The sequence below is a fragment of the Chaetodon trifascialis genome, chromosome 22 (genome assembly GCF_039877785.1).
Source record: "Chaetodon trifascialis isolate fChaTrf1 chromosome 22, fChaTrf1.hap1, whole genome shotgun sequence".
Lineage (NCBI taxonomy): Eukaryota > Metazoa > Chordata > Actinopteri > Chaetodontiformes > Chaetodontidae > Chaetodon > Chaetodon trifascialis.
This window is the reverse complement of record NC_092077.1, coordinates 17,690,551-17,705,061: the sequence shown is the minus strand read 5'-3', so window position 1 is coordinate 17,705,061 and position 14,511 is coordinate 17,690,551. Positions and strand designations below refer to the sequence as shown.

The window sequence follows — 14,511 nt, the reverse complement described above, 5'->3', positions numbered from 1 at the left end:
TTTCATTTACTGTGACAGAGGGTGGGGGCGGCGGTGGAGACGTCTGAGTCTTTTCTTGGGCAAATATGATCCAGAAACGTCTCGCTTTTGTCATAACATGAAGACTTTTGGATGTTGGCAACCGGCTTCTTCAGTACAGTATTAATGAGAAGAGCCTGAATGCCCATCAGCGCTCCACCCACATGAGGAGACACCACCAGCTCGAGCCGACCACTCGCACCTCTCGTGTTGTCCGTGTGGTTTCCCCGCGGTGCCGATGTGCAGGCTCATGTCAGCGACACTCTGAACCCTCTTGGCTGGATTCAGAGCAGGTTTCAGCTTTGACAAGGAGTCAGGAGAAGGAATGTCTGCATCTTCAGACTCCACTGTCTGCAGGTCGTAGGAGGGCTGCTCCTGTGGGAGAAAACACTTTAAACTGTCAAAAGCCGGGTCAGGGGGTTACACCATAAATGAATTCACCTCCACTATGTTGAGGAGGCGACAGAAATCCCCAAACCTCAGCATATAAAGCCAAAACTATCTGCATGGATAAACACAAAAATGTCTTTTTGACTGTGATTTAAGTAAAGCAAAAGCAGATGCTGCAGCGTACCACTGATCGAACATTGCGCTAATTAAAGCGTGTTGTTAAAACCACTCTGGAGTCGTGGTATTTTAAGACGAAGCAGTCAGCGCTGCCCTCCGTTTCTGCTGAAACTGCCTCATATTACAAAGCGATTAATAATTCATCAGTGTGAACACAGACGCGCTAACGGCCCCACAGTTGTTTAGCATCAGAGCTCAGATGAAATGTGGCATTACGTTAAACGTGTGCCGGGAAGAGGCCTCCTCCAGGCGACATTCAGAAGTCATTTCTGTAATTTACTCTGCGATAAAGCCACTTTAGAACAGCATCAGGCCGTGCGGCTGTTTAATTTCCCTCCGACGCTGCTTCGCTCATGAGTCAGCACCACCCGTCTTGACGCTGTTTGTAGTCTTCGCCAATGCTATGTTTTCTCTCTGGTTTCATTCCCCTTTGAAATGAAACACTGTTTAAAGATGGAGCGAGGCAGATAGTACAGAGTGTGGTCAGAGAGCCATGCCCAGGCAGACAGACTCTGAAGTCTGGAGAGAGGGTTTGAGATGAGAGGCAGGAGTCAAGCTGCTCAAGATTTTCTGTGAAACTCAAGAGGAAAATCTCCCTCTGCCATCCTGTCCTCCTTTGCTTACACTCCTCCTGCATACTGCTTCTCGCTCCTCCCTCCCCCATCTCCCCCCGCCCTGAGCTGTGAATGTTAATGGCTGTATATCTCTCTCCCTGAACCTCACCTATGACTTCCCAGGTGCCAAGCACAGTAAACAAGCACCCCTCAGTTTATCCTGAAACGCGCCAGGGGACACCACTCACTTTCGCCGTGTTACACGGACACGTCCCTGTCGTGCAGGTAGTGACGTTTATGACCTGTAACCATTAACCTGTGGCCCTGACCTTTGCACCAAAATGAGGATATAATGATGATGATGATGATGATTATGGTGCACAATAATAAGAATAACAATGCCAAATGTGGTTTTTTATTTCTCCTTCTTGGTCCTTCTGTGCAGTAATTATCTCAGCTAATGCGGAGAGGCCTGGCCAAGGCAAACTCTCCAGATTAAGTTTGTTTTTAATAATGTATGCTCTAAAGATGTGTAGCTGAGTCACCCAGCCCCCTGCTTTTCACCATAACTGAATCTAAGGATCCTCCAGCAGCAGGGAGAAACTTCCGGAGGCAAGCTAAACAGAGCAGGGCTCAGCCAGCCTGACAGCCAGCCTCCAGGATGCCAAATTTCACTGTTTTGCTCAGTTTTGTTCTTTCTTAATATATAATGCTTTCTACTGCAGTGGTTATTGTATGAGCTGACACTGGCTGAAAGCCTGATGAACAGCGTCGCCCGCAGGATTTTTTCAATTATTAATCTGCACCACCGCATCAGATTTTTTTTTGGTGGTGGGGGGGTTAGAAGAAGAGACCATTTTGATTCTTCCTTTCTCAGCTCAGGCAAGTCAACACCACCAATAATCCCACCAGACAGAAGCGAATGAGGGAGCGTAGCAGGGAGTGTGTTTAGAGTCCGGAGCTCGGACAGCCTCCACATGAGGTGCTTTAGGTCTCCAGCAGTTGAGGTTTTTCCTCTTGCCAAGCCTGAGCGTAACACATCGTCTCTCCCTCGCCTGTTTTCTTCCTCCCTGCTCTCCCTCCTGGTTTGTTTGTTTCCTCCCTCCCTCCCTCCCTCCCTCTCCACCTCCCTCCCTCCCCGCCACAGTTGCTGCTGGATAATAGAGCGAATGTGGAGGGCGCCCTGCAGGATGGGGCGGAGAACTACACCGAGACCCCGCTCCAGCTGGCCGCTGCTGCAGGTAATCACATCCGAGCAACTAAGATGTGGATTCTTCACTCTCAGATTCCAGAAGTGCATATTTGACCCAAGTCTTCCTCCGTTTGACACAGCGTTTGAGCGATTAGTCATGACATGCTTGATTGTGAGCTCACCAGAAGGCATTCTCACTCTGGAAAGCATCGTCTAATTAATTTATCACTTTCAATTACGATCTGAGAGTCTGGAATGCAGTGAGTTTCACATGCTGCATCTATGTTTGTGCAGCCATGGATGAAAGAACCTGCAGCAGATATTGTTATTCCATCAAAATGGGCTCAGTGGGAATTTTCAGTGAAGGCAGAATCAAACGTGCGTTAAAAGGAAAAGTTAAATATTTTGAGTGCTCCCTTTCTTGCTGAGACTGGGATAAAAAGATTGAGGTTACCCTTGTATCTGTACAGCCAATAGCTGGTTAGCTTAGCTTAGCTTAGCATAAAGAGTGGAAACAGCTCGGCTAGCTTTGAATCTAAATACCAGCAGCTCTGAAGCTCAATAAAGCCACGTTTCAGTCAACTTCATTACACATTAGAACAAATGTTTTCACGTTTCCATCTGCAAAAGTTGTGGATGGTTTTGGATTTTTCATTCCAGGTGAGCTGAGTTGATGCTAAAAGGTGCAGTTCGAACACTGCAAATCACTGATTGGTCAGAGAGAATCGGTCATTCGCCCTCCAATGTAGGATTTCCCAACTCTCCTGTTTTCTCCAGCAGTCTTTTGTTTGTTGCCTGCAGCCTTTTTCTCAGACAAAGCTCATCACCTCGTTGTAATAAAGAACCGCACAGCGAGAAGAAAGAGCACGAAACATTAAACGCCCTCCATCAGAGAATCAGAGAGAAGTGACGGTGAATCAAACAGAGCGGAGGAAAAGGTCAGCAGCAAGTCGTCAGTCTGGCAGTAAATATGCAGCGTAGGTTACAGCGTGTCAGCTAATAAACGCTGCAGCTTCTCAAGACCAAGAGAAGTCTCGTCTGTTGTTTTGCAACTGCTGGAAAAGTGAAGGGGGTGAGCCCGGAAGCAAGCCTGATCAAAGCTTAGTGTCTGCAGCGGAAACACAGAGCAGATCTAGAGTTTAGATACATGAAGGTACTGCTTTCAAGGGTACTGCACCCAAAGTACTAATTAACACTTTTTAAACACTGTCACTGCGCCCAGACAGGAAATAGGCCTGCACAAAAACATAAATAAGATATATCGTCTGAATTGGGGTTACATTTGGACAGAGCCCATTTATTTTCTCCCATTTCCATTCTTTATGCTAAGCTAAGCTAACTGGCTGCTACCTCCAACATGTCAATCAGTTGAACTGTCCCCCGAAATGCGTCACATGTATGTTTGATCTCCACGTTTCTGCTTTTCAATGAACGTTTTTTAAAGACGAACAATCAAAGTTAATTGCAACACAACAAGCTGACGTACAGTTGTGACGCCTTGCGTTACAGTCAGGGACCTCAGGAAGGTGTAGGCCGCCACGTTGCCATGGTAACGGGTGATTAAAACACGCAGTCACGGATAATGAGCACTATTAACATCCCACTCATTAAATAATAAATAATGTAGATGAAATAAAGACCACAATCCCAGAGCTAATTTTGCTAATGAATAGCGCCGAGCGAGAGACTTTCTAAGCAGCTTCTCTGACTCACATTAACTTTACCAGGACATAAAAGCTGAAGTCAGCAATGCAGCAATCCAGAAATTCAGGTTACGTTCCAGCAGATTTTAAATGAGCTGTGTCTTGACTGTGTCAGTTAAGATCAGTACTGAAGTGTTGAAGTCACCCAAAGTATTCATTCTGCAGAAAGAAAAGTGTTGTTTATATTTTGTTATAGGAATCTGGTTCCCGATGCGTTCATGTGACTGTAACCAGGTGTCAGTTTATTATAGAACAAACACACAGAACATGAAGTTTTAGCAGCTCAGAAGAATTTATTCAGCTTGTTTACTTTATGAATGACTGAACTGGTTCACATCTTTTCTCATGGAGCTTAAGATGTTTCAGCTCGTGGTGTTTCCTGTACCCTGTGTGCAATTACTCTAACTAAAGGAGACTTACACGAGAAACACAGATGTTACTCTGATCTAAAATCTTACGTCAAATGGCAAATGAGTGGAAAAATGTTACTGAAGTGAAAGTACAGAAGTATTATCAGCAGAATGTATTTAAAGTAATCAAAAGTAAAAAATACTCATTGCACAGAATGGCTCCTTCAAATCAAATGTAGAAAGTAAAAAGTCCAATATGTCCCTCTGAACTGCAGTACAGTTGAGGTATAAAGTAAGATTAAATGCAAATACTCATCGTCGTTCTTCAGTGTGATGTTGAGTAAATGTGTCTGATTAACACAGACGTTTGCAGTCATTAAAAGTCAGCTGTGTTTTGGTGTGCTCACCCTTTATTCTTCGTTCCTTGTGTCCTCCCGCTCAGGTAACTTCGAGTTGGTGAGTTTGCTTTTGGAGAGAGGGGCCGACCCCATGATCGGGACCATGTGTCGAAACGGCATCTCGTCTGCCCCGCTGGGGGACATGAACTCATACAGCCTGGCAGCGGCACATGGCCACAGGTAATACCTGCCATCACACACACGCCAATACGCTAGTGCCAGGCAGCCAGAGACATATCCATTACCACAGTATTGATCCATTTACACACTCTGCCCTGGTCCAGCTGCCTCTCACAAAATCCTGCAGCGCATGAGAGGCAGATACCTCGGTGTCGCTGTCGGACGATAAGCGCTGCAGACTGTTCAGCAGCACTTATGGCTTCAGTTTGACATCATTTCCCTGCAGCTGAGTAAGATAAAGCCCATTAACATTCAGGGCAGTGAGAGCTGTCAGGAAGTGGAGTGCAGTGGCAAGCCAACAACACAATGCAGCATTATTAAGACAATCAGTTACAGTGTGCTGATGGCGCTGCAGAGTGTTGTGAGCGGGCTCACGCTGCGTTCGGATTGGCTGTGAGATGGAGAGCTTGTAAAAGACCAAAAACCACATGAACACTGAATGCACAATACTCTTGTTTGTGCTCTTGCTGAACTAGATGAGAACATTAATATCTGTTTTATTCTGTGCTGTCAGTAGGGACGTGACGGGTTTAGCCAGGGCTAGCATGAGTCTGGAAGCAGGAAAGAGCTAACGTCAACACAGAATTAAATAATATTTTTTAAAAGGCAGCTCCAGGGTTGTTTTTCTTACATGTTGCATCTTGTTAGCTCGTTCGTTAGCCGCCAATGTGTCCAAAAATAACGTTAGCTCTGTTTAGAGTCAGCGGGAAACCAGTAACAGAGCCTCTGTGCAGTCAGAGCTGTTACTGCTAAGCTAACTGCTAATTAACCCAACAAGATGCACAAAAACAAATGCAGGTAGAAGTCTGTGTGCTAAGCTAGGCTAAATATGTCACAGAGCCATTTCTGACATCATCTAACTATCAGGAAGACAGCAAATAAGAGTATTTCTTTAAACTAAGTCCCATCCAGCATCTTTGAGATGGACTCAGGCGCCAACAGTAGCATTGCTGCTGTGACTGAGTGGGAGCAAATCCCTGCAGCCAGGCCAAAGCTGACGAAAAGCCCTCCAGGCTTCAGGAGGGGAGGCTGTTTTAGCATCTGATATTAATGCGAATGGATCAGGAATGAGCTGTTCAGCTGTCACATAAAGGTGTAACACTCAGGTGTCAGCGCACTTTTTGCCATGCAGCGTAGAAAATACTGCACTGTGGTAATCTGCTCACTCACTGATACACACTTAAACCCAAGAGACTTTAAGTGGTGATCAAACAACATCTTCTAAACGGCTTCAAAGTGAGCCTCCCACTGACTTGTCATCAGTGATCAAACAATCTCAGAAACAGGAAATGATGTTGTGTTTGTCTAAACGAGCCCCTCCTCACTGAAGCAGATGGAGCAGTGATGCATCCTCGGGCTGCGATCGCACTGCAAGCATTACGCCTTGAAAGCCACCAAGGGGGGCATCTGCTACTGCTGCATCACTCTGTTGCAGAAACTGTGAGCTGCAATGTTGTACGCTTTGCTAATGAATGTGCAGACTGAAACACGTGTTATTTTGCAGCATCTTTGACCGTCAGAGGAGATGATCGGCTCCAGTTTAATATATGTTAACTCTGCAGACCAATTATAGAGGTTCAGAGTACGCAGTCGTGTTTAATTAAGTACATGAGAATATTGTGAGTGCCAGCAGGGCTGGAGAGCTGGATTAGTTTGATGTGGAGTTAACGCAGCATGTTTATGCCTAATTTAGAAGCATTTTCCGGTGTGTGATCATCCACTTCACAGCTCCTCTTCCAATGATTTAACCCCAGGCCATGTTAGGTGTTTTTGAATCTTCTCACCCCCCTCCTTTTGTACCTCTTGCCCTAACCCTAAAACAATCTGTCACTGTATCTCACAGCTCTCCTTTACTCCGTCTGGGTTTTGTCTTCTACCTCCTTCCCTCCAGGAATGTATTTCGGAAGCTCCTGGCCCAGTCAGACAAGGAAAAGGGGGACGTGCTGTCCCTGGAGGAGATCCTGGCTGAGGGTTCGGAACCCGGGGAGAAGAGGTTGGCGCCGCAGGCCAACGGCGGAGGGACCCTGCGAACAGGAAAGGCCAAACTGAGGGCCCTGAGAGAGGCCATGTACCATAGCGCAGAGCACGGCCATGTGGACATCACCATAGACATCCGCAGCTTAGGTCAGATTTACTAATACATGCTTCACTGGCACACATGCCTCGCTGTCTGGTGCCTCCAGCTGTCCTGGAGATGTGCTCATGCTGTGCCTGTCCTGTCCCGTCCTGTGCTGTCCTATACTCTCTCTCAGCAATCACTGCTTCTCATCCAACCATGAAACAGTCGCACATGTAGGACTTTTTATATCCCAGGCGATAATGGCTCGGGTCAAAGGTGTGAACGTGATGATGAAATGGGTCCTCGAGCAGAGACGTGGCAGTCATCAGCTTCCACCCCGACATCTTCCAGTTCAGAGGACATAAGACTAACGCGGCTGTTGATTAGGATTTGATTAAGGGGGCATTTCATAGCTGGTTCTGGGCCACATGGTCATATCACACACCTGTCAACAGATGGAGCTGTCCCGGAGTTATAGATGTTCAATGTAGTTTGACATTTTGAGAAATACTCTTACTGGCTTTTCTGACTCTATATCGAGCTACAGCCAGCTGCTGGTTAGCTTAGCTCAGCATAAAGACTGGAAACAGTGGGAAACAGCCTGCCTGGCTCCGTCCAAAGGTAACAAATCCACCTAACAGTATCTCTAAAGATTAACATGTTACATCTGCTTTACTCACCCATACAATAACCAAAATGTGAAGTTGCGATTATAAAGAGGGTTATAACGACATGTAGCATGCTAATTAGCAAGCTTTAGAAGTGCTGGATTTTGTCACCTTTGGATCTTCTTATCCGCACAATTAAGCATGTTTCCCAAAATGTTGACCATGTTGGCTTAAAAGCTGAGGTTTACAGTTCACTCAAAGACTCCAGACTGATCTCACCGACAGGAAGATGATGTGAAACAGTCTGGACCTCGTGGGGAGATTATTTTGTCAGCTACTGTTTCCAAGACCAACAATGGACTTCATTTTAAGATAAATGTGAGAAAATAGTGAAAAAATCCCTAGTACCTAAAGCCCAAGGTGACATCTTTGAATAGTTTGTTTTGTCTCTAAAACCCAAAATTAGCATTTTTGCTATTTGATTTTCTAATCCATGAATCGACTAATCATTTCAGCAGGGCTGTTAATGCACAAACCTCCGCTGTCATGTCATAATTTATATTAATTTCATTCATTGCATCATTCAGTGCTCATCGCATTGTTGCACAACACTGCCGCCATTTTTTTTAACAGGACGGTTTTTAATGATGTGCTGCCTTTATATTCCCGCCGGAGCCTCTGACTTTCCACTAATCCAACAGTCACCGTGCAATCGCCCTTCAACTCACGTTAACACCATAAAGTGATGGAAACATGGTCGGTTCTGTCGCCCTTGAACCTGCTCTGACTCAGACGGGCTTTGCTGCGTGTATTCACGGCTCGTGTGGTGTTTCTCCCAGGCGTTCCCTGGACGCTGCACACCTGGCTGGAGTCCCTGCGCACCTGCTTCATCCAACACCGCCGGCCGCTGATCCAAGGCCTGCTCAAAGACTTCAGCTGCATCCAGGAAGAGGAGTACACGGAGGAGCTGATCACACACGGCCTGCCGCTCATGTTCCAGATCCTCCGAGCCAGCAAGGTCACCGAGGCTTTCTTTCATGTGCATGTAAACAAAGTGCTTGTTAGAGAAACATCAGACGAACTGAGGCTGCTTTGCTGGGAATACAAACTGTCCTGTGCTCGTATATACTGGGGTGACATTAACGCTCACATTTGCATATATTTAGCTGCACTCCAAACCTTATTATCATACATTTGCATAAAGTTTTGCTGCAGATAGCTGGTTGAAAACAGAGGCCAGAGAAGTGTAATCCGTGCAAAGTTTGCGTCCTCACTGTGTCGCTGTGTGTTTGCAGAATGAGGTGATAAGCCAGCAGCTGTCAGTCATCTTCACCCAGTGCTACGGGCCCTTCCCCATCCCTAAGCTGACAGAGATCAAGAAGAAGCAGACCTCGCGCTTAGGTAAGAGAGCGAATTAAACATAGTGAGTGTTTCGCTGCACTTTGTGCGCGAAATGAAGCCGAGTGACGAGTGAGTGACAGCAGGGTGAGCGTCAGAGCCCGGAGATCCTTGTTTCTGTGGAGGCTTAATATTAAGCATGAGCTCCTTTTTTCATCAGATTTTCAGGTCATGATGTTTCTGTCGATGCTGCTCTGGTCTGTAAATGAAGTACATCTACTCAAGTACTGTACTTAAGTATAGTTTGACATACTTTACTTGAGTATTTCCATTTTATGCAGCCTCATCTTTAACTTTAGAGGTAAATATCGTCGTTTTTTTAGCATCTAAAATTGGCTCCATATTGACGAACGACGACATTGAAATGCTCCTAAATGTATTTGTTAATAATAAAAACATTCATTCAGCCAACCTGCACTTTTACTTTTGACACTTTAAGTATATTTTGCTGATAATACCTTTTTGATTTCGGGACTTTTACTTGTCGCAAAGTATTTTTAGACTGTGTTATTTCTGTTTTTACTTAAGTGAAAGTATTTCTTCCGACACTGCAAGTATTAAAGCGTTTATGAGAGGATGGCAGTTTGAATTCCTTTTGTAAAACATCATTTGGAGTCTCAGGATGGCAAAAAGGCAAATAAATACTGATCGAAGTATTATGTAACATTTGCTAACGAATACCACAATTTCTGTTTGACATTTGAGAAACATGACAAAGTGCATTTTAATGACAAAGCGCTGCTGTGGGATAAGATACAGCAGACTCGTCAAATCAAGCTGCTAAGAGGCTGTATGACAGCGATTAATGAGGGAAGGGGGTCAGAAAACGGGTAAAGTTGGGTTTTTTTCTGCTGGAAAAAACTTATCCGCATGTGTCGACAATTTTTAAAAGGCACTGAATTCAATTTCCTCAATAAAAGGTCTTAAATTTCATGTCTCAAAGTGTTTTTGTGATAGCGGGCTGTCGGCAGACGTTACAGATGCATGAAGTCAGAGTGGGATTGTCAAGGCTGTGGATTGTGCTGCAGGAAGCTGTTTAATCCTTTTTAGAGGAGTTTCAGTCAGAACCATCAGACCTGCAGCAAACAGTCACGACTGTTAGCTACAGGAGCTGAGAAGCTCATCGTGGCATAATGGACGGTTTAAGCAAAGACTTAAAGGTGCAGGTGGCATGTAATATGCAGCGTTTCCACATTAAATGGCTGAAAACGACCAGGCGTACTGTGTGCTGTATATTTTATTGAGCTGTGTGCTTGTGTAGAGAAATCTCTGACGGTCTGGTCGTCTGTCAGTGGCGGCAGATTTGTCTCTAGCTGGTAGAACTTCCTGGAAAACACAGGAAGCGCCAGATGATACGATAAAGAGTGAAGAGGGAGGTCGGCAAACTTGACTAACACGTTACATCGTCCATCAGACAGATTTTCATTAGCAGTGCTGCTTAGTGATGAAGACAACAACTCCCATGATCCCACGCTTCTTCATGACATCATCAGATTGCGTCTTTTGTCATTGTTTTGACTGAGAGACCCCCTAGTGGCAGAAAATACATACTGTGCCTTTAAATGAATTGTGAGTAAATCACTTTTAATTGGTTAATCCATCCATTCATCAATTTATTGATTATTTCAGTAGAAATTATTAATAAAGCTGCTGGGAAGTCGTGAAAAATTGTGATGTGATAGTAAATAATTCTCGGCCATATTGTCGCGACAGGTTTGCATCGTACTTTGACATTTTTAATCGGTATGATCGTGAAACGGGTATTAAATTGTGTTTTTCATTGTGCATTATTGTGTGTGTTAGTTTATTAATTGGTGTGTGTTGGCTAATTACCTCTTCATGTTTTAATTAATCTTTAAGGGAAAGCGAAAATACAATAATTAATTATTAATCCATCAACACATAAGGATTAAATGATAAGTTAGGATACACCATTTTAAAGTTCATGCTTTGCTTCTTTAGTTATTAATGGTGAATTGGTTTGTACCAGTACTGTTCAGATGTTGGGTGCAGCAGAAACCCTCCACCCAAATTATTCTTAGAATCTCTAAAGCAGTGAGACCCCAAACAAAAACTCATCTCTGACACAGAAATCAGACTTTGAATGTTTATCATGATGATGTTTTGTAAGCAGCTAATTGCATCGACACGTCTGTAATGATGTGATTTATCAGTCTGATCTGGTATTTAACGCCTCTCTGAAGTTTTCTTCCATATGTTTCCTGTAATTAAAGTGTGACTGAAGCACAGAGTGAGTGTGCTGCAGCACCACCTAGTGTTTAATCAGAGAGAAATGACAAATGCTTTGTTATTTTGAGAGTGAAAAGAATTGATGCTTTAAAAACTTTGACTAATTAAATGACCGAGCTGCTCAGCTCAGAGGACCAGAGATCAGATTCAGCCGGCTGCCTTTAAGAATACTAATGAAATGGGAGTCGTCGTGTTTTGATCATGCTGCACTGATAGCTGAGTGATGAACGACCCTCTGAGTAATTAATGACCACATTATCTTAATCTTTTGCTTTTTGCTGTTCTGCAGTCATAGTTTAGGAAACTTGAGTAATGAGGCAACATTTGGATGTTTTTACTGGATCTCACTGTGATCTTCTTCTTTTCAGACCCTCACTTCCTGAACAACAAGGACATGTCTGACGTGACTTTCCTGGTGGAGGGGAAACCCTTTTATGCACATAAAGTTCTGCTGTTTACAGCTTCACCCAGGTAAAGAATTAAGCTGTTCATGGTCACATATTTTTATTTCCTTTCTGCCTGTTCAGCGTTAAAACACCCATGATTCCTCCTGTTGCGTCCAGGTTCAAGTCGCTGCTGCAGAACCGACCTGCAGCAGAAAACACCTGCATTGAGATCAGCCACGTCAAGTACAACATTTTCCACGTAAGATTTTTTATTGTATCATCCTCTGCTGTCCAATAATAAAACAGATTATAGGTTATCAAAATTACTGCTGATCACTTAACTATTAGTGTCAGCACTGGAGTCAGTATTTAAACATGAGGAGGATCCTATGAGACTTTTACCTTCTTATGCACTGATACTACAGGTTACTACAGTTTAGGTTTATAGTTTTTTTTTAATTTTCAATACAGCCTACATGTTCCTTAGAATGTACTTTAAATTGAAATTATTATCCCAAATTGGCTTCAAAGGGGTTTTATGATCTATCATTAGTCTCTAGACTAAGAGGAAAAACCTTTAAACAGGCATAAAAAGTAAGAAACCTCAATAAAAGCGTCAGATGTCGTACATACAGAGACAGAAATAAAACTAATAAAGTGACTCTGGGAAAGTGTGGGCGAACGATGGAAACGATGCCGTTGCCTGAACCCTGTGCTGCTCTGTTTCAGCTGGTCATGCAGTATCTGTACTGTGGAGGCACTGAGTCATTGCACATACGCAACACTGAAGTTATGGAGGTAAGAGAGACTTAACCAAAGTCTGCTGAGCGACAACACGGGTATTAGCATTTCTAATCCCGAGTCCTGTGCCTCATTCTGTTTGGCTGTACTGTTCCCTGCAGCTCCTCTCTGCAGCCAAATTCTTCCAGCTAGAGGCCCTTCAGAGACACTGTGAGATCATCTGCTCCAAGAACATCACCACGGAAACCTGCGTGGACCTCTACAAACACGCCAAGGTGATAAAAGACTGCCGGAGAACATTTAATCAACTGACACTGATTATGCAGTATATATGTGTGTACAGGTATACACAATCATACTGTCTATTAGAGGTGTTTAACATCTTTTAACTCACTGTTTTGGTCTTACGAACCACGACTTCACTGTTCTGCTTCACTCTCTGGGCTCTCATCGTCATTTTCAGCCACAGCAGCGACAACAAAACAGCAAAGTTAGCGACTAGCTGGTGAACAAAGCCATAGCTGCCAAAGTAAAGCATGTCAAGTATCAGCATGCTAACTTGCTAAACTAAGGTAACATGGTAAACATTGTACTTGCTAAACATTAGCATGTTAGCATTGTCATTGCAAGCACGTTAGCATGGCGCTGTTAGCATTTAGCGCAAAGCACACCTGCGCTTAAGTTTAGCCTCGCAGAGCTGCTAGCGTGACCAGGGATTTCTAAATTTTCTCCAATCAAAAACTTCCGTCAAAATCATTTTAGAGCTGCTTCAGTGACATGAAAGCTGTGCCGAAGCTCTGATGTTTTCACCCTTCAGAACAGTTAAACACCGTTTCCTCCATCTTTTCTTTCCACGTAGTTCCTTGGTGCCTCAGAGCTTACGGCTTTCATCGAGGGCTATTTCCTGAAGAACATGGTGCTGCTGATTGAACTCGACGGCTTCAAGCAACTGCTGTATGAACCTCCTCCGCCCGAGAGCCCCGTGTCCAGCCCCGGCATCTACTCAGACATCCTCCTCGACCTGGAGAAAACTCTGGCCATACGCATCCGCTCCATCCACCTCTCCACCTCCAAGGGCTCCGTGGTGTGACGTCGTCCTCTCCGAAGCCCTCCAATCCAGGCACAGCATCCATGTAACACCACTTTTAACGCCCTGCTACGCAGCCCCGTCCACGTGTCCTGGCCCCCCGCTGGAGAGGGGCTGTCGGAGGTTTTTATGTCAGGGATTCCCTTTAAATCTGCCTGTCGAAGCCCCCTTGAGAGTTGGCGTATGTGACAAAAATCAGAGAGAACTTCCTCGTCTTGAACTCTGTTGTCCTGATAGCTCCCATTGATCACTTCACACCCCCACAATAAAAAAAACTGTTAAAAAAAAAAAAGAAAAACTGACTTGACCCACGTGAGCAGTATCACTTAGAAGTAATCGTGATTACGAAACTTATTGTATTTCATATAAGATATGTGCATGAAATACATCCTGTACACCTTTTTTCGCTTAAAAAGGTAGAGTAGAATTTTAACTCAATAAAAGCAGCTTTCTCATCATCTCTGATATGAGACTTTGGTTTACAAACATCACTTTACGGAAGTGGATGCCATTGCAGTATAAAGTTTAACACATGCCAAAATATAATCCTACTATACAACCAATAAAAGTGACTCGTAGCAACGCCAGGCGGGCTTTAGGTGGACCTTTTTCAACTTCTCGACATTTCACTCGTATGTTGGATACGTTTCACTGTGTTATATCTACTGTGTGCAGAGGCCAAACTGATCACAGGAACTTCCACCGTGGCCGACACTGCAGCGCTGATTAAACTAAAGACGGCCCACTCAGTGAAATCCATGCTGACGTATGCTTGAACCACGGACGGCCAGCTGGGAAATTAACTCCACGAACGCTGTCGACTTTTTTTTTTGCATGACACCTGCTCAACTGAGCTGCCCTGATATTGCTTTTTATGCAGAGCTTACTTCACGGACCACTTTCTCAAGGGGAAGTAAGGGAAAACGCTGCTTATTAACTTTCTATCCACTGCAAAACTGGCTGAGCGGGATTTGGAGATGGATTTCGATTGGCAGGGACTTTCTCTTCAAAGATATTTAA

The 14,511-nt window shown here is 44.3% G+C and overlaps 1 protein-coding gene across 2 annotated transcripts in view; it reads left to right on the top strand.

Moving 5' to 3' along the window:
- The window catches only part of LOC139350290 (ankyrin repeat and BTB/POZ domain-containing protein 3-A), a 155,883-nt gene extending 142,096 nt beyond the window's left edge, over positions 1-13,787 (top strand). Inside the window, exons 7-17 of one of the 2 annotated variants that reach the window (XM_070991517.1) lie at positions 1,323-1,424; positions 2,287-2,380; positions 4,827-4,962; positions 6,854-7,086; positions 8,469-8,647; positions 8,925-9,030; positions 11,646-11,748; positions 11,841-11,922; positions 12,393-12,461; positions 12,566-12,679; positions 13,264-13,787. In XM_070991517.1, the coding sequence (XP_070847618.1) occupies positions 1,323-1,424; positions 2,287-2,380; positions 4,827-4,962; positions 6,854-7,086; positions 8,469-8,647; positions 8,925-9,030; positions 11,646-11,748; positions 11,841-11,922; positions 12,393-12,461; positions 12,566-12,679; positions 13,264-13,494 (1,449 nt within the window). In that variant the 3' untranslated portion in view covers positions 13,495-13,787. The remainder of the gene's footprint in view (positions 1-1,322; positions 1,425-2,286; positions 2,381-4,826; positions 4,963-6,853; positions 7,087-8,468; positions 8,648-8,924; positions 9,031-11,645; positions 11,749-11,840; positions 11,923-12,392; positions 12,462-12,565; positions 12,680-13,263) is intronic. The other variant, XM_070991518.1, reaches the window with a different exon arrangement.
- The last annotated feature ends 724 nt before the right edge of the window (positions 13,788-14,511 follow it).